General features: G+C 38.8%; 2 protein-coding genes across 2 annotated transcripts in view; one reads left to right on the forward strand and one right to left on the reverse strand.

Annotated features, from left to right (window-relative positions):
• The window catches only part of LOC145458499 (uncharacterized), a 178,619-nt gene that overhangs the window by 56,008 nt on the left and 101,874 nt on the right, over positions 1-20,737 (reverse strand). The gene's annotated exons all lie outside the window — the stretch shown is intronic.
• LOC145458497 (extracellular matrix organizing protein FRAS1-like) overlaps positions 485-20,737 on the forward strand; it is a 73,345-nt gene continuing 53,092 nt past the window's right edge. Inside the window, exons 1-2 of the mRNA XM_080336875.1 lie at positions 485-1,839; positions 3,443-3,474. Of these exons, the coding sequence (XP_080193001.1) occupies positions 1,776-1,839; positions 3,443-3,474 (96 nt within the window). The 5' untranslated portion in view covers positions 485-1,775. The remainder of the gene's footprint in view (positions 1,840-3,442; positions 3,475-20,737) is intronic.

The following is a 20,737-nucleotide window of genomic DNA, read 5'->3' on the forward strand; positions in this document are numbered from 1 at the left end:
AGCGTTTCGCGAACAATCCGATCATATGCAAGATAAAGTGATTTTTATCGACACCGATTACTTGATGACTTGAAATTGACTCGTGAATTTTGCTGCGAGTCACGAGTCAATTCACGTCTCTGATACGCCGAGTCAAGTCAAGTCATTTTAGCAAAGTGACTCGAGTCAAGTCAAGTCATGCGAAAAAAGTGACTTGAATCTGACTCGAGTCAAGTGATGACTCGAGTCATCTCAACACTGTTGAAAATGGGTGTGTTTTTCAGATTTCCGCTACAGTGCGGGTTGTAACGCATGTAGCGCTACTTTCTGGTAGTAAATTGTGATTTCACGCCCCTCCAATTGGTGAAAAGGAGTCGAATACCCAAATATTTACGTATAGATATATATCCCAGGAGTATGGTGGCCGGCGGGTCATGTTCACGTGAATCGTGTTCTTGAGCCATCATTTTTGCGTTCATACGTCGCAACGGCGCCAGAGACCCATGAAATTCCACGACATTTTAAGTCAAATAGACAGCTGAATAAACCTGATTTCAAACTAATACGATCCGAAAAGTCACGGATTGGTTCGTATTGCCCGGTGCGTTGCGCCAGAATGCTCTTGTCCCGTCACAAACAGTTTGCTTTAGGCTTGTACAAACTACCAGACCGCCAACTATACTGTTTTGACCAGACCTAGTTCTAGTTCTAGTTGCGCATTTTAAAATCAATACAGTTACCTGTATATCTGAGTCGTCATTAATATTCTAGTGATGTTTATTTGGAAAGCCGGTGTGATTCCGATAAAATAACAATCAATCAATGGTTTCGGAATTAGACTTTTACGGTTTGCTCGTTCTAGTTCGAGTTCTAGTTGCGATTTTAAAAAGTAAGTCGTTCAAGTTCTAGTTCTAATTGCTTCAAACATGAACCTTGTTAGTTGTGTTTTGGTTCGTTATTCGCTGACTTTCAGTGGTCTTTAGTTCTAGCTTTAGTTGCCAGTCTTGAAAATTCAGTATAGTTTCTACAAGGCGGGTTCGCTTTATAAAGACAAACTCGGCTCGGGCTTGCGTAACTGCGTAGTACGTATGCTTGGCTCTGCGCGATATTGGGTTGTAGGTTAAAATGTTCGATTGCCTGAAAAATTCTTTCGGAAAGAGTAAATATTGGCGACCGCTTCAGAGTAAACAGAACGGACGTCAGCGCGCATGTGCGATTGTGCGGCTATCGTGCAAACAGTGCCTGTTTTATCGGGAAAATTAAACAAACGTTCAAGCTGCCCGTTTCGATAAAATTTCGGCGATATTTTTGATTGTATCAATTCTTTCAAAGAAACCCCAGATACCATTGGAGTCGTTGACAACTATAATCTCTTATACAACGTTATTTCCAATTATTTACCGGTTGCTGACGATTACCCCTGACGAATGTCAGCCGAAAATATCAAAGTTTATTTCAAATTTCAACATCGACATATTATTTAATTTCATATTGAAGCTCTTTACGCCCAAGAGGCTCTTCGAATACTAATTTTGTTGACAAAATAACCCAAATATATATACATATCCCAAGTTAGTGAAAATATTCGGGTTATTTCAATACAAAGATATTATTCAATTGTATATTGAAGTTCTGCACCTACAAGATTCTCTTGATATAACAATATCATTTCAGAGCTGCTGCAATTTTATTTATCGAGTTTTTTTATCCGAGCTCCGAACCCAGGAGTTTTAAGAGTGGTCTGGCCGATCTTACAGGCATGTGAAGTAAAATTTCACTGGGATTATTACGCAAGAATGAGGAATTTGACGATTTTATGGATATCGCTGTTGCTGAGTTTGAAATTTTCAAAGACTCAAGGTTAGTATCTTTCGTTGTGGGGTGAAACAATATAAGTTTTCAGTCAGAAACGCGATATGTTGACTCTCACCCTTTTGATATTTGTTGACGACAACTCCGCGAGCTTTTGTGACGCGATAGATTGCGTTGTTTGCTGACAAGGAAGCTAGCGGTTGAACATTCGTTAACTTTGATCAAACACGTGCCAAAACAGTGACCTCGAATTGTTTTGGAAAGTTTCTAGATCAAGGCGTGCTACGCATTTCAAATGATCTGCTTAGGCTCTGATTTCAAGGAAGACATTTTCTGTTATTTGAGGAATTTTGATTGAGCGCCAGACTTTTTCCCTCGCTGGCACGCGAGCTCTTTTCTGGGAAGCATGGTACGACAAAAAAAATCGAACCGAATTTGATCGAACACGAATTACTCGGACTCGAATTTTATCAACTAATTTTGCCTAAAAAAACGAAAAGTTTCAATTAAAAGTAAAAGTATAGTCTAAATCCAAAAGATCACCACTGGAAAAAGTAGTTCAAGTAGGCATATTTTTTATTTTAATTTACATTTTAAAGTGGGAGTTCTTGGTTTCTGACTGCCTCATGCCCGGCCGTTCTGTAGGCGTTTTTTTGGCTCGATTACTAGCAGCCGGAAATTGATAGTCTGAGACATTTTTACGCAACGGGCGTGAAAAATGTCTCATACAAGATTTCGGTCCAAAATCGCTAAATATCTCCACTCTCGTATCACAAGATCCTCGTACATTTGAAATATCCACAATACCGTGAATCAGTGATCTATTGATTGACCGGGATTTACCATTTGAAACACGCCACCGGAACTAATCCGCGAATTGACGTTCAATAGATTCAAAAAAGACTAACTTAACTACCTTTTAACTTTTAACGATTGTTGATATACAAAGTTATTTTGAATTCTCTTTTAGTCGCTGGCGATTACCCTTGACGGATGTCAGCCGAAAATATTCGGGTTTATTTCAATATCAATATATCATCCAAATGTATATTAAAGTCCCTTACCCCCAAAAGTATCTTACCGTTATTTATACGCAAATACCATCCTCAACCCAGACTTTAAATCCAATTTTATGCGTCATCTGCTATGAGGTACGTAGAATTACCGAAAATCACTATTCATGCGGAGCAGTGGTAACCAACCTCTTTATGATCAGAGTCCCGATTCGAATCTGGTAAGCTGATTACTAAATAAGTGGCGGTCGACTCCTTCGCTCAGATTTACTCAAAGCATTGAATAGGACGTTGTATACCAACAATCGTAGGCGAAGTTCTTTCCAATTCTATAATAGTTGCCGACTGTAACCCTTGACGAGTGTCAGTCGAGATTGCTAGGATTTACTTCAATATGAACATATTAATCAATTGTGTATATTATTGTTGAATATCTGTATTTTCATCAACAAACAGATATTGAGTTAATGTCATATTTGTTGATACGATTTTTGGTATACAAAGTTCTTTCCAATTCTCCACTAGTTACTGACGATCACCTCTGACGAGAATCGACCCAAAATATTTCGGTGGGATGGCAAATAAAAATCCATCTTGGGTTCCTAGTCTTGCTTTACGACTTTTGCTTTCAATTGCAGGCGAATGCATAGAAGACAACAACGTATACAAGGTAAGTCATGCTTGCTATATGTTGCGTGTGCTTGTAAGAATGTTTCGTGCTTCGCTGCTTCGGTGAACTTCAATTCTGCCGGCAAGAGAGAACAGAAAATTCCTGTATCTTTTTAATCAGATTTCGTGCGAGAGAAAAGCTAGTGTCGGACAAAATCGCTTTTTCTAAATTATTTCGGATTGCTATTCAATCGGAGCACAGTCGAGTCCGCTTCATTCGGACGTTTGATCAGCTCAATTTTGGCCGAGTTAAGCGGGAAATGAATTATTCGCATCATGGACGTGCGTCAAGGCACACGACGCCTTTTAAATACGGTACTGTTGCGTACCGGCGCCGTACTGAATGCATTGAAGCTGCGTTATACTGCAATAATTGGGACAGCTCGCAAAAAACATACTTTAGCTATACCTTCAGTTGTGTTATATAGTATTTTCGATACGAAACCATTCAATAGCCACTGTATACTGTATTTCTGTGTAAAACACGCATATAGGGTTCAAATAGTACTTAGGATATCCCCACCAACGCAAGTACTTTGTCAAGGAAGGGTCTTTAGTGTTTTCTTTGTTTACTTTAGTGAGCAATTTCACATTTATGCCAACTTTTCTGTACTAATATGTTGTACAAGATGCACGCAATTGCAATTAAAAGCCACAATCAAGCTGGCACGGCATTGTATGAGTTCATTGTCGATTCTTAATGCATGGGTCGTCATTGAGTCACCGTACAATCAGTCATCTTGTATTAATACGAATTACTGTTTATTGTGCCACAACTTAACGATAGAAATTGCGAGCTTGCGGGAATTACGTTTATGCGGGTCGCATTATTATACTAGCATTTATGTTTAGTGTTGACCTTGATTCATGAAAGATATCAAAGAATGATTAGTGTCTGTATATAGAGAATAGCAATATAATATGATTATTGGTTATCTACTGAGTTCGCGAGATGTGAGAAACGATGCTGGTGGTGTAGTAACTATCCCCGTGTTTATGTAGGACGCGTATCAAATTTCAAATACAGCTATGCTGATCAAAGAATGCTTTGAGAATCGAAAACAACCGTCATGGAAAAATGAAATTCAAATAATGAATACGCGTTAAGACCCGGCTTCGGTTACGGCTGGGAAAATATCGCAGTCACGCACGGCACGTCGGTGCGATCGATCCGAACACCGTGCTACGTGACTCTTGTAAATGATATCTGCGGGCACACTTGTACAATCTACCAATGTAGTTAGTTGACGGCAATTAAATACCGTTTTTGTGTAGTTCTTGGTATAATCGTGGATTTTGAAAAGTGAGTAGTTCTAGTTCTAGTTGCGGATTTGTAGTTATGCAAACTGCGTAAATTTAATATCCAATTCCAAATCCAAATGTAGCTTTAAAATAATCGCGAATCTACATCCGATCAAAATCCGTCCAAAATCATCAAATCCGGTTTTCTTAAATCTAAATACGCGCATATCTCTGGTAACTAAGACCAAAATTTTCATCCGTCCGTTATAGCGCACGCGTATAAGTGAACATTTGTATTATTTTATATTGTTCATATAATAAGCAAACACTTCCTGTGTATATTGAGACCCGCGGGCTATATGACGACATCGCACTCACGCGAAACAATTGGATAATCATGTTGTCCACAAACACCACAACCGGAAACTTGAACGCCGGTCACAACAATGCAACCAGACTTCTCATTCTAACATAATTTGGTATAAACTATGTCGCAATAATTCTAATTCTAATCTAAATTCTAGAGTTCTCCAAAATCTGGTGTGTAGGCTTCACACGAATCTTTGTTTGGTTTGAAAGTCGAACATTCGAGTGATTGTTGAATTAGAGGCGCCGTGTGACGTAACAACGTTGCCTCGAGGTGGGGTAACCGACTTCCGTTATTTGGTTGTCCTCTTGAATGGGGATTACGATGTTTGAAATGGAAAGGCTACCAGAAGTCTATTGTTAGCTCGCGGAAATTATATTTGTGCCATTGTGTTGTTATAACTAACTCATTGAATTGTGATAAATACACAACCAGAAACCGCGACATTTGTTTCATTAGCGGTCGTTGGGTGCTCCCGAAGAACTTGAGTTCGGCGCAATGCTGTCACCACAATTCGATAACTAGAGAATTTTCAATTTTTTCAAATAGCAGTAGAATTACAATGATATTCGCACCGTTTTTCTCAAATAACATCACAATTAGAATTACTGAATTCGGAAATTGAATTCATTTTCTAATTAGAAAGAAATACAACAACATCTAAGTTCAGTTCCCATGCAATCAGAGTTCATGATCACATGCACGAGGATTCTCTTAAAAAAGTTTGGCTCGTTTTGCAGGATACAGTTCTCCTGTAGCATTTTCACAAAAAATCCAGAAATGATATTAAAATTGAAATGAAAGCATATAAACATTTCACAAATTATATGATAATTAGAATTATAGCTACACAGGTTCTTCCAATTTAAATTATAATTGGAATTATAGCTACACTGCTTTTTCCAAATCTGTAGAATTAGAATTACTGCATTTCGTAAAAACTTGGAAATTCAATTCAATTCAAAATTGGAAATAAATTCGACCAAAATCAATTTCACTTATCAAATCAAAGTTTCTCGTAAGCCCGGAAAGAGCGAATGTCTGCACACAAAGCTGGGCTCGTTTCACACTGTAACATTTTCAGAAAAAACAGAAATTTGATTAGAATTAGAATGGGAGCTTAAAACATTTCACAAATTAGTTTACGAGAATTTCGTACTAATTAGTCCAATTAAACAACTAGAATTATGTAGTCGTTCAAGTGTGGTTGTCACCTCACAATTGAGGTCACGAGATAAATCGGGTCGATCGAACGCGACAGATCCGATTGTGATATGACGGTCGCGCCATGTTTAACATCTGGGCCGTAAGAATCACATCGCCGCCTGTCATCACAAGCGAGCAGCTTTGGACGCAAATTCTTTGATCGCAAATTCAACAGCGACGGTTTTTGGCTTTCGGTCAAATCTATCGCGAGGCAGACCTGACACGCGCACACTTGGTTATGGTTAACTATGTAATTCTAATTGTCTAATCAGACTTATTAAAGTCAAATAACAGTAATCTAATTCTAATCTAATTTGTCCATTGCTTTATGCTCTCATTTTTATTCAAATCTAATATCTGATCTTCCTCAAAATGCTATTGGAGAAGTGTATCGTGCGGAACGAGCCAAGCTTGGTGTACATTAGGGTTGTTCAAAAAAAACTTTTTATTCCAAATCTCACTCGCCTAGTGACTAAATCGTCAGGTTGTCTAATAAATCGATGCACACCAAATTTGACTCAATTCCAACCAGTAGAGGCCGTGCAATCTTGAATTGAAGTTTTTAATTTATTATTAAAAATTAAAAAAGAAAATTTTCAAATTTTTCTGTTAACCCCATGAAATTGTTGAGCTGTCTTCAAAGACGATGCAAAACAAATTTGAGTCAATTCCGACTTATGGAAGCGGAGTTATTCGAGTTTTTCGTTGATAATTCTCGAATTATCCTTGATCCGGGGATTATCAACAAAAAACTCAAATAATTCCGCTTCTACAAGTCGGAATTGACTCAAATTTGTTTTGCATCGTCTTTGAAGACAGCTCAACAATTTCATGGGGTTAACACAAAAATTTTAATTTTTTCTTTTTTAATTTTTAATAATAAATTAAAAATTTCAATTCAAGATTGCACGGCCTCTACTGGTTGGAATTGAGTCAAATTTGGTGTGCATCGTTTTCTTAGACAGCCTGACGATTTAGTCACTAGGCGAGTGAGATTTGGAAAAAAAAGTTTTTTTTGAACAACCCTAGTGTACATACATTTGCCATTTGAACTGGATTTTTGTTGAATAAATTTCCAAGTTTTACGAAATGCAGTATTTCTAATCGTAATTTAATTAGCGATGAACGGTGTACAGCTATAAATTCTACTTTTGATCTAAATTGGAAGAAACAGTGTAGCTATAATTAAATTTCCAATCTAATTTGAAGAGCTTCGTAGAGGTACAGAACTTTAAATACTATTCAATTGTGCAGCCTAATTTGGGAAAACTGCGTAGCAATAATTCTAATTCTAATCTACTTTTGGAAAAACTGTGTAGCTATAAATCAAATTCGAATCTAAATTGATAAAAAAACTGTGTAGCTATAGTTCTAATTTTAATCTAATTTGTGAAAACTAAAAAGGTTCTAATTGTCCAACTCTTGTGACGTGACTCGCCGCCAATCTATTTACGGCCACGGTTTCATTGTTTAAAGGCTATCAGTGGGTGTTACGCAGACATTCTATTGCGGTCGTATACAATGAAACCGCAAACACACCTCGTATGGTCGCGCCATATCGGCTGCGTCTGTGTTTGAGGAAGATTCCACTCGATTGTAGTTAAGAGGCGCCCCTGTGACGTCACAGAAGCGAAATTTGCTTTATCATCGATCTGGAGATGTTCGCGACATTGTTGCAAAGTATTTTATAAGTTTGAAAAGTTTCAGTGATAATATTACTGAAATTGCTGAATGGTGCTGAGAGGTTGAAACGCACAAAATAATCAAAAAATAAGACGTGGTCAGAGTAGTCAATAAAGCTGCTCAAGTAGAAGAAGTAGCGACGCAAAAATCGACTCAAGTACGAGTAGAAGTAGTGATTTCAAAAGCAACCTAAAACTACTTCAAGTACACAAAGAATCAGCTGGCTTTGAATCTAGTTACGAAAAGAATTCATAAGTACGTTATCGTGGGCTATAAAACAGACTGGTCGCATCGACGTCTATTATAACTCCCATTCCACATAACAAATGGCGTGTTTACGGAGGATTAGATTAGGCTTTATGCGGGGAAAGGTATTTTTAGTAAAATTTTTCTAGACCGTCTAGCCGTCGTATTTAACGAAGCGTGCAATGAATCATCCAATCAGACGCGAGCGCGTTCAATGTCTAGTTTTTTTATCGTCGTATTTGAAATCCGAAAAATGTAAAACTTATTTATAGAAATAGAGTCGATCAACGTTCGATAGTGATCTGATAAGCAGGAATGGACAACTATAATATTTTTGGATTTCCCTAATTCATTAGAATTAGAATTATAGCTACACGGTTTTTCACAAATTAGATTAGAATTCTACTCACGCAGTTTTTTCCAAATTACATTATAATTAGAATGTCTGAATTCGAAAAAAACTTGGAAATGCAACTGATTTCGAATTAGAAAGAAATACAACAAAATCAAGAATTAGAATTACTGAATTTACGCAAACTTTGAAATTCGATCAAATTTTTATCAATTTGATTCTGATAAGTATTGGAATGTCAAATGTATGTACGTACGTACACTGTACACCGAGCCTAGCTCGTTTCGCACTATACAGTTTTCCTGTAGTATTTTCAGAAAACCAGAAATTAGATGAGAATTAAAACCAGAGCATAGAAACATGTTGCAAATTAGGTTATAATTAGAATATCGGCATTTCTCGCTAATTAGTCTAATTAGTCAACTAGAATGATCTATTTGTGCATGTCTGGTTTCAGGCGAGGTCGGCACATGAGATTGTGGCATGGTAAATGATAATCTCGTCTCGGTCGCATCTCAATTCTGACCCTGCATGTTATCCGCTGTAGCGTGAGTTTAGCCCTGGAGTATCACCAAGCAAAACACGAGTTTACTTGTGGCGACTCAACTACTAAAGCGCTCCATTGTGTTCTGGTGTATTAAGAACCGCGCCCCGTATTCACCAAAATCGCCTTTGTTTGCTGATGACCTGATACTCACAGACTATAAGACGGTGAGACTTGAGGTTCGTAGTCACAAAATGAAAAGTTGTGACTGAAATATGCCAGCTTGTCTCGATACAATGCGACGCAGTAAGCTGGATTTCCGCTCTGACGAATCGGCGTTGTCTGGCAACCGCTTTTTCCGTGACCTTGACCGGAAGTTCGCTTGGTTTCCGGGCGACATTGTAGCTGAATTCTTGCATCGTAACGTTTGAATACTTCGTTGAGCCCATAGCAGACGACATAGATTGAGATATTGGTTGCTTCCACTCGATATTTCACTACACCTAATACAACCGAACACTGCAATCATAAAGGTCGTGGCAGACTTGGAGAACGAGATAATTCTAATTAGACGTAGACTAATCAGCGCCGCTAATCCAATTCTAATCCAAATTGCGAAATGTGTCCACGCTCTTATTTTGATCGAATTTTTTACGTGAAAATGTGCAGCTATGATTCTAGATCTAGTCTACTTAGGAAAAGATGAAAATTGTCTATAGTTGGTCTATTGAGCAGCTCTGGGCTGAGCTTTATATGCGTACGGAATCGTGCTTCAATATTGAAAATGGCGTCCCAACGGGTCATAAATCGTTACCGTTCCGCAAACGATAATCACCCTCCATCGTTAGTGGTTTAAACTCGATTATTGTCTCATTGGGACCGCAGTTTTCATTTAGGGTCGCGATGACGTAACGTGCCGTTAATCTGCGTCTCTTATTTCGTGATTGGGGTTTGATGTAACAGCTTATTAATGGCGTGAAGTCCTCATGGACATTCGGAAAAGCTGTCGCGAGTCGTGCTGGGCGAAACCGAGTGCCACAAATATGGACCTTTTATGCCACCACAAAGATTATAATGCCAGTTTTGCATCATATTGAAGATTATTTGGTATCATTTCTTTTCGGCCATACCTATTTCCTATCGAGGTTTTAAGGCTTCCACAGTGGAAAATAGTATCAAAACTATAATTCTCGTTGATAAATTCACTCTTAGAGGCATCCCTAATAATGGACGAATTCCCGTGGACGCTGTAGCGAAACGTGAATTTCGAAAAAGCGATCAGGTTTCAAATCTCAACAAGTTGAAGTTGAAGCCAAGAGTGGAACGTGTCAGGGGTCAGAGGACAAATGTCGAATACTTGAAACGCGTGACTTTTCCGGTCCGGTTTCCATTCTCGACAAAATTCGAACAGACTGATGTGTCATTCTTGTTTTACTGCAGAATGATGTTGAAGTATTTCGTTCCAACTTTGTTGTCGCCGCTCTATAGATATTTGTTGTGACAGCGCGATACGTTTGCCGCTACTTACAACGTTTTGACAAGAGGCGCGTGACGTCACAAGCACTTCAAAAGAGTCATCTGCGTGCTGCCGGTCGTCATAATAAGTTGTGTTAATCAGACTGTGATTTCCTTGTTGTTGAATAATTTTACGCTCAACGCACTAGGTCTAGATCTGCCATTAACAGTGAATTTATCAACAAAAATTATAGTTGAAGTACCGTACTATTTTCCACCATGGAAGGCTGTAAACGTATATTGGCCGTATCACAGCGTACGAAACACGTAGTACAAAGCTACGCACGTTGCTGGAAATGACATAACTGTGAAGTCAGGATCACCAGCACTCAGTCACAAAGTGCCGTGAAATAGGTCCAGTCGAAATAGGTATTTCTCCAATTCCTTCTCTAAAAATACCTATGTTTAATGTGATGTAGAACTGGCATTATTTTCTTTGTGGTCGCATAGAAGGCGCATTTTACCTTAGGTATTCGAATTAACTGCCATTTGTGTGTTGGGTGAGAAAAAGACGACTAAACAGGTAGCGATTACTCCGTCATTATCCGCAAATTGTCGCGCATTTCCAAGCCGTCGCAAAGCAACAATCGCTTTATGTTTGCCGCCCGGAGGCATCAATTGTGATTCATCAGTAACCTAAGAAGCGCTTTCTGCTACAAAACATTGTTTATTTTACATGAATCAACGCTCTGTCTGACGTTTTGGCGGGTTCCGGAATTAACTCTTGATGAAATTTTTTGGGCGGATCGATTCGAGAATTTGTCGAGAGTTTGTACATTTTGTTGCAGAGATGGATTTGGATTTGGAAAACCTGAAATTATTCAGCAGTCCCAACTCTGTAAGACACGAGACAAAACAGACTCTTGATTTGGCTCCAGAGCAGTATTTGAGTTCTAAAATATCAAATCCGCTCACAATCTGGTACGAGAAACCAAATGAACTCGCAACAATTTCGAGTATCTTGTTGAAAACCGGCAATCATTGTAATATCCCAAGTCTACGGCCACTTTGTCGATTGCCATGAGACAAGTGGATTTCTTGGAAACGATCGACCGTCGACCAATCGCCGCTTAGCGACATATTGTACAAATTGTTGAGAAAGTGTTAACTCAGATTTCATACAAATGACCACCCAGTTGGTAGTAGCCACAGACGCTATGACGTAACCCGTTTGACTTATGTTGACTTGAGTGACCTGCGTAGGCGGTCCGTGGACATGTCAGCATACTACACAATAGAATATTATGTATGTTATTCAATTGTATATTGAAGTTCTGTACCTCCAAGATGCGCTTCAATTAGATGATTGATGGTATTCCTAACAACCAAAAGCAGTATTTTGTTACAAATTACATAAAAACACTGCTTTAGGGTTAGGGTTTGGTTAATTTATGGTTGAGGCCTTGAGGGTTAGTTTGGGGTTTTTAAGTCGCGCGTTCGCTTGTTCCACGCTCAAGTGTAATGCCATGTAATGTCGACTCGACAGAACGAATTCCCACCACACGTCCGATTAGCTCAAAGGTCGAGACTGCTCTCAATGTTGGCGCGAAAATCTGTCAACAACCCGCGCTAATCAGCCAGGAAATGTGTACTCACTGACATGCCATCGGCAGCGTACCGGCAATTCGCAAATAATGTCGCTTGTCTTTGCCTACAGAAAGGATTATTATGTGGACACGCACGATTATAGACTCTTAATTTGCAATTAGCGATAATCGTTCGTGTTCCACAAACGAGGCGAGTGTCAAGTGTGGTTCGTTCGAAATTCCTGTCCGACACGTCACAATCTTTTACGCGATAACAATGATGTCGATAAGCACTCAAGCACCAGGTAGAGTGTTTGCCCTCCCGAATGCTCGGGCGTTCATTGAGAAGACTTGTGCGAACTACTGGATTTTCAAAAATGCATAACTGGAACTAGAACTAGTGCTACTCCCTTCTCAAATCCTCAACTAGAACTAGATGAGGGTAACTACGCTTTTCACAACTCACAACTAGAACTAGAACTACAACTGCTCACTTTTCAAGACTCTACAGAAGAAACTACAACTAACTACTCACTTTTCAAAGCTTGCAACTAGAACTACAACTACAACTATATGCTTTTCAAAATCCTCAACGAGAACAAGAAGTAGAAGTACTCTCTTTCCAAAACATTCGACTACAATTACAACTGCAGCTACTCACTTTTCAAAGATTGCTACTAGAACTAGAACAACACTACAACACTTCACTTTTCAAAATCCTCAACGAAAACTAAAAGTGGAATTACTCACTTTTCAAAACCTTCAACTAGAACTAGAACTACAACTACGGTACTGGCTTTTCAAAATTCACTACCAGAACTAAAAGTAGAACTACTCACTTTTCAAGACTCACAACTAGAACTAGAACTACGACTATTCACTTTTCAATATTCTCAACTAGAACTGGAACTGCTCTTTTTCCAAGAAGCGCGTCCAGATCTAGAACTAGTCACTTTCAAAATCTAGCAACTAGAACTAGAACTACTCAAAAAGAAGTAGTTAGCTGACCATGAATTAACCAGATTGGTAGTTTGCACAAGTATATGATGTATATGATCTATATGTATATAATGTCGAGAGTCTTGAGACGATGTCAGTTTAGAAATGTATTGAACGCAAATCGCATCAGAACTGTGGGCCTGTAGGGCTGCGGACAGAATGATTCGAGTGCCCGATTCAGGACCGAATCACTCAGGAACTCGATTTCACCAAGACCTATATATCAGCGACTGTAAATTGAGCGCAAATCGCTTTCAGATTTACGAAGAACCCTTGCTCGCTTATTGAACATTTCCGATGTTTGTTCAGCGTAATGGCTCCGGGTCGAAGCGGCCTCTTTGATGCCCGCCACCAAATTGTGAGCGAACAGAAAGTCGCAACAGATTTTCAAAACAGACCACATTCTTCCCAATAGTGTCCATGGAAACGAATGCGCGACAAAACATCGAACATTTTACGCTCAGATCGCAGTATAAACGCAGGAAACTCGAAGCTCTGTGTAGCGCATGGGTTGCCGACCTTTATTACACCGTGGTGCCCTTTGCCAATTCTTCAATTCCATCCTATTTTGTCAAACGTTGTGAAAAATTGATCGGGGTTATCTCTTAATTAATGGTTTCATTGACTCGTTATTCGGCACTGTTGAACATAAGACACGTAGCGGGTTGCACGCGCCTTTGTCACGTAGATATGGAAGCCAAGCTTAGGATTCCCAGTTTCGAGTTGGACCGCTAGAAATTTTCCAGCTTTTCCGAATTACCAGGTAGATTAGAATTATAGCTACACCGTTTTTTTCCAAATTACAGTAGTATTAGAATGGTTAGCCACGCTGTTTTTCCTAATTAGATTAGAATTAAAACTATATCTACATAGTGTTTTCAAATTTAGATTATAATTATAATTAGTGAATTTGCGAAAACTTGGAATTTTAATCAAGTTCAGCATCAGCACATATCAAATCAGATTTCATTTTTATAAGCACGAGAATGGCAAATATCTGTACAGCAAGCTTGGCTCGTTTCACACAGTTCTCCTGTAACATTTTTAGGAAAACCAGAAATTATATTAGAATTAGAAGAAACATTTCACAAATTAGATTATTGCCCTCAAATTAGACTAATTCGACAATTATTATTATGTAGCTGTCCAAGTCTGCTCAGGTTGAGAACCCCTGATTCACTTTCCTGATTCCAAGCAGCCAAAATAATCCGTATGTGTAGCAATTAGACAAAATATGAGCAGATGGGGGACCGATGTCACTAAAAAGTTGCCAGCTCAATTCTATACCATCTGTACGAAAATAGAGAGAGTTGAGTCTCTGGTTTCCCGAGCAGTCTACCTCTTAATCCGCCGGCCAGTATCCGTGTCCATGTACATGAATGGCAATGTCATTATGAGATCATATTGGATTATAGTCCGCGAACGTGACGCCGTGTTGAATTCTCGGCGACATTTTCGAAAAGAGATCAGATTTGTTCCGCGCTGTCTTTTAGCGGCAAATGGGTTAAATGGCTTTACAATTTGTTGTCATGCGATCGTCGCGCTTCTGTGAAAGATTCTCTGCGACATAAATGGATTTCCCTATTTCTTGTTACGAGCATGTTTTGCGTGTGACTCTGGGTGTTGTTGTGTTGTAGGCACAGATGTCCAGCAAGGAGGTATTTTTAATTCTACTTAATTCTACTTGCACTTATTCCTCAAGTAGTTTGAAAGAAATTCAACAAAAAACAATTTCACTTCATATCAAAACACCGTCGATTCTCATAAGCACGAGAATGGCAAATGTCCGATTGTCCGTACACCAAATTTGTTTCGCACTATACAGCTCTCTTATGTAGCGTTTTCAGGAAAACTACAAGTTATATCAGAATTAAAATGAGACAATAGAAACATTGCACTAATTACATTCGAACCACATTACCGCCATTACGATTTAATTAATCTATTAGACAATTATTTAGTTGCCCACCTCTCAAGTGGTTATGTTCGACAGTTCTGCTTGACAATTTTCAGTTTCTTACCCAAAACTAGGCCTGACATACTTAATTCTTTATATACTTGTAAATCGCTAATTCTACTTCTATACTCGTGTAGATATGAAAGACGTTGCTTTTACATCTACTTGACTAAGTTTATCGTGGCGCAGAATTTAAATATTGCGGCGAACAATACATTCATATTCGCAAATTCATTCACTCTATGCTTGACTTGGCTTCCACCTCTATAGTTCTAGCATAGTGAAGCGGTGCGCACTGTGCAGTAAATACCGCCAGGCGACATTGTGAGTGCATATTCTCCTATGACTATGACTCATCGGCTGTGATTTCGGGTCAAACGACATCGGCCAAATCATCGCTGCTTTTCCAAATCACGTGGAGCGTCAGCCCGACCCCTCACGTAGTCGAGCGTATCGCCAATGTCAACTTTCTAGCGTAACATTCGCACGGGTCACGGTACAGATAAGTAGCCGGGGTAATGAAACGAAAATTTTCAACAATACCTGTATTTTCATCAACACACAGATATGGGGTAGGGTCATATTTGGTGAGACGATCGCTGATGTACATTGTACAATGTTCTTCCCAATTCCTCTACTAGTTGCTGACGATTACCCCCGACGAGTGTATATTTCAATATGCATTGCCTTCAAATAAGCAAGCGATTCCAATTACGTAACTCGGAGTCGAATTGTATCAAATCCGTCAACGTATAGTTTGTGCTAACAAAGGAGTTTGTGTATCATCTAAAATTGAACCAACTGTTCCCTCGATACCTCGAATGATTACCACCATAATAATCGGCATTTTGTTAATATGAATATATTATTCAATGGTATCCTAGGTTAGTAATCTATGGTAATCCATAGAGAAAATGGATTCAAGTTTTGCCAACTTGTTAAAAAACTTTTGTCCATTCATGGCTTCCAAAGAATTGTTGTGATTATGACGTAGCGCGAGCTTTTGATCAATTTTCCGCGAACGTCCGTCGAGAAAGGATCGAATTGGTTGTAAAACATGACGTGTGGATCGAATATCGCCGAGTTAGCGACCGATCTCTTTTGTTGCCTTGGCACGAGATCAACTTTTGTTACTGAATAAATATGGATGAGTTGACCGCGGCCGTTAATTAGCTCCTTGTAAAGCCGCCGTCGCTAAGAATTGACACCCATTAACGACGATTCGCATTTCAACGTGTGTTCAATTTCGGAGACTGCTGATATCAGAGCATCGTGACTGGTGCACAATGATTTGAGTCCTTCAATCTGAATTGAGCATTAATTTTAACGACTCGAGTTGAATAATGAGACATTGTTCTTTTGGGCACTGAAATTATGCTTTTCTTTCCGTTAAAAGTTAATTTATCAACGAAAATGATATTTTCGACACTATTTTCCACTGTGAAAGGCTGTAAACTTTGATTCGTCGTATCTTAGCATTCGAAACATGCAGTACAAAAGCCACGCACATTATTGGAAATGGCATATCTGTGAAATCGTGATCAGCAGCATTGTCGCAAAGTGCATAATGGATATGGTCGAAAAAATATCAACAATCTTTAATGTGATGTAGAGCTGACATTATGTTTTCTTTGTTAAGGTACATATCTGAACTTTCCACACCATACATACTCTTATCACTTCATAATGAGTGATAAGCCTGCTAGAATACTTGATTCGAAGCTTAATATTCGATTCAGAATCGAATCACTCGGGAATTCGATTTTGGCGTGACGTGCGAGTCGCCAGTTCAAATCAAGGCATCAAATCTCGGATGTCGGCTCATGTTTCTTTGGTTGGTTTATTTCTGAAGCAAATTTTGTCGGATAAGCTACTTGTCGCTATCCTATGTCTACAAGAGCCATTTCTGAAGATCTCGTGTTCAAGTCGAGTATCTGTCTTGACATTCTTCTTTCATGTAAGCTTTAGTGGCGGCCTGGAAGCGCGAAATGTCTTTTAACCAAAGCAGCGCGTTTGAAAAGCTAGATCTTCGCGTGTTGTCGACAGCAAGCAACCAGACTATGGGCTCACTGCCGAAAAACTGTTTGTTGCGTAACTAAACGGTGGCCTTTGTTCGGTATAATAGCGCGTTAATCTAGTTTGGAATTTCTCCCGATACTTTGCGGATACTTTGCTGCATGTATGAAAAATGTAGGGAGTGTAACCACGCGCGAAAAAATCGGAAGTAGGAGTGTGTTGGTTGTATTAAGGTACTAGTCATAAACAAACATGTATGTTTACCTTGATTTAATAAACATGTCAAAGAATGACTAGTATCTGTACAGCACATAGGCAGAATAACATGGCTATCTTAATCATTTACGAAAGTGGCCTTTAAGCCAGGAGGTCAAAACCTTTTCATACAGCGGCCGCTATTAAAAATTTTCAATAGTCAATACCCCTAATGTTTCAACCGTTTGAAAAAATAAGCGACGTCATTTTAATTAAAGAACTTCTTTATACTTTAGCTGGTAGTTAGCCCTGTCGAACCTAAACGCATTGTGGTATGCACACTCCTTTGTTACGTACATACGTAAATCCGAGCTTAAGATAACTTTAATCATATGCTCTTTTAGTAAGGGTAGCCATTGTGCAAATTTTAAAATATTATTAATAATAATATACTGTTGGAGGTTTCCATTCGGGTTTATGTCAATATGGCTATATTATTCAAAAATAATATTATGAAATAGCTTACTGCTAAACTAGTGATTTTTAAATTAAATTTCCATTTGTTTCTTTTGTAGGAGTCGTGTAGACTTGGACATGATATATTGTTTACAAATTTTATATTTCAAAATAGCTCACGACCAGACTTGGACAACTAGAAAATTTTCAGCTATTTTAAATTAGATCATAATTTGGTTATAGCTGTACAGTTCTTTCTAAATTAGACTAGAATTAGAATTATAGCTGTACAGTTGTTTTTAAACTAGTTAGCATTAGAATTACTAGATTCGCGAAAACTTGTAAATTACATCAAGTTCAGTTCATAATAAATCTGAGTAGGCTACATTCTCATAAGCATGAGCATAGCAAATGTCTGGCCACTAAGCTTGACTCGTTTCTCACGATACAGTTCTCCTAGCATTTTCAGGGAAACCTGATATCAGATTAAAATTAAAATTGGAGCATAGAAACATTTCACAAATTAGATTAGAATTATGTAACCGGCATTTCTCTGTAATCAATCGAATTCGAAAATTATAATTATCCAGTTGTCAAAGTGTGCTCACGACGCCCAGGTTGGGAAGCCCTTCTTGAGATGAAAGTGTGGACCAAAAGCGACCGCCGTTTGTGTTAAGTAGAATTGGACGCGTAGGAATGTAATTACCGGTTGTTGGTAATTGATTTCACCCGTGTTTCACCCGGCAAAGTTTATCCCCCACGGCAGAAACCCATTTGGATAAGTTTTCTCCAAGATTAATCACGCGCGTTGTTCGTACGTAAACTAGCGCGAATGTTGTGATGCGGGGATACGCCGGTCTCGTACATCAGGCAGAGGCTTTAATCTATTCGTGGGGCGTTGTTTTTAAGCTTCGGCGGGTGCGTTACGCGGTAATGGGCGCAGTTATCGGGTATGGTTCTAAAACCCGTAAGATTGATGGCTAGATATAAACTTTCAACGGTTACCTGTAAAATAGACATGTTGAAGTTGGCACTTGGCGGTAGCCTAGTAAACTAGATAATTCTTGTCGTCCAATTAGACGAATTAGTACGATATGCCGGTATTTTGTGAAGTGTTTCTGTGGCCAGGCTTGGTGTACTACTACTACTAGGGTTAGTATATTTTGAGGTCCAACAAAGAGGACACTTTTCAAAAATTCTGAAATAGAGGACGAATCGCAAAATAAGAGGATATTTCGCTGTCCTCCGAGGACTCTTTCAATATACTGAAAAAAGGGACAAGTCCTCTTTAAAGAGGATGTATGGTCTCCCTAGGTTTACACTAAACAGACATTCGCCATTTTTGTGCATATCAGAATAAACTCCGATATGATATGAACTGAACTAATTCTAATTCAAATCTACTTTGGACAAAACTGTGTAGCTAGTATTCTAATTCTATCGTAATCTAATTTTGATAAGCTTAAAACTTTCTCTCCAAATCTGAACCTAACCCCATAGTACATTAATACATATACACACCAGTTCCCGAAAGCCGAATTCGCCAGAGTCGGCCAGTTACGAACTACTTCTACGTTTTCGAAATACTCATGTTTGTCTACTAGCATTACTTACACTAGTGGTTATGATGTTAGACCACTTCTTCTTAAGAGTTTTCAGTTTTTGATGCAAAACTATGCCTATAATTCAAACTTTTTTACTTATTGGAAAATAGTCGCTTCTACTCGAGTATAGAAATTTACGACATTACTTCTACTTAATTAGCGACGATGAATACTTTAAACTCCTCTCGAATTCTCCCAGCACATATCACAATTCACGCTTACATTCAGCTAAACATTGCTTTTTCGAAATTATCAATACAACATCGATACATCTCTTTCATATTATAATAATACATATTATATTTCTAATTCCGAATTCACCAAGTGCCGTATATCATAATTCATGCTCAAATATTCAGTGAAACATTCATTTCGAATGGATTAACACAATATTGATGCATCGCTTTCAAAATAATACTAGTTATTACTTGGCTAGTTAATAATAGTTTCGATTCTCTGATAGTTGCTGACGATTACACCTGGCGAGTGTCAGGCGGAAGTATTCGGGTTATATTGAAGTTCTATACCTCCAAGATCTACTAGTTGTTATATTTCGCATGGCAAATTCACAAGTCTCAAATTCACTGGTAACCCTCTCAACAAACACATCAACTCGACTCGTGGGAAGATACATTGCCATCAACATGATGTCATACAGAGTTTGCACCCCATCGCGGTGGCATGGGAACGGTGGGTGCGAGTGAACCCCAGTCGCCCCACTGAGATTTGAAAGTTGATATCCACCACAAAACATCATTATCGACGCCTCTGTCTCTGTCGATAGATGACTCAGTTTTCAATATGTGTTTGGCAGACTTGTACAAACTACTGGATTGTCAAAACTAGGACTAAAACGTCATGTTTGGTGATACCGTATACAATGTTTTCCCATTCTCTACTGGTTTGCCTGGCTAGTGGGAGCCGAAATTATTCGGGTTCATTCCAATATTAATATATTACGGTACGGTAGTCAATTAGAACTAGAACTATTCGCTTTTCAAAATCCGCAACCAGAACTAGAACTAATCAGTTTTCAAACTCTCGACTAGAACTCTAACTACGTTGGCAGTTTTTACATATCTGCTTTGTGGAATGCAGTCGGCCGGAGACTGAAAGCTGGGTCCACCTGCTTTCGGCAATTTGTAATTGACGGTCAGAGAAAATCAGTGTGGAGGAAAGTAAAATCCTGCAAAACCCTGCTAATTTCGGTGAGAAAAACCCGCCGAAAGCAGGCTTGATTCAGTCCGACTACACAAAAACTGTCGAAATCCTGGCCCGGCCCCTTAATTGCGATCGCTTCTGATACAGAGAAGCTTTAAGAGAAGTCTAAATTATTCACTTGACTCCGATAATGCGAGACCATTTCATGGTATGCATGCATTCACTTATTAAATCGGAATGTTTGCGGCTGACACT

This window comes from Botryllus schlosseri, chromosome 16 (assembly GCF_051294905.1).
Source record: "Botryllus schlosseri isolate E-star chromosome 16, Bs_hap1, whole genome shotgun sequence".
NCBI classification, from domain to species: domain Eukaryota; kingdom Metazoa; phylum Chordata; class Ascidiacea; order Stolidobranchia; family Styelidae; genus Botryllus; species Botryllus schlosseri.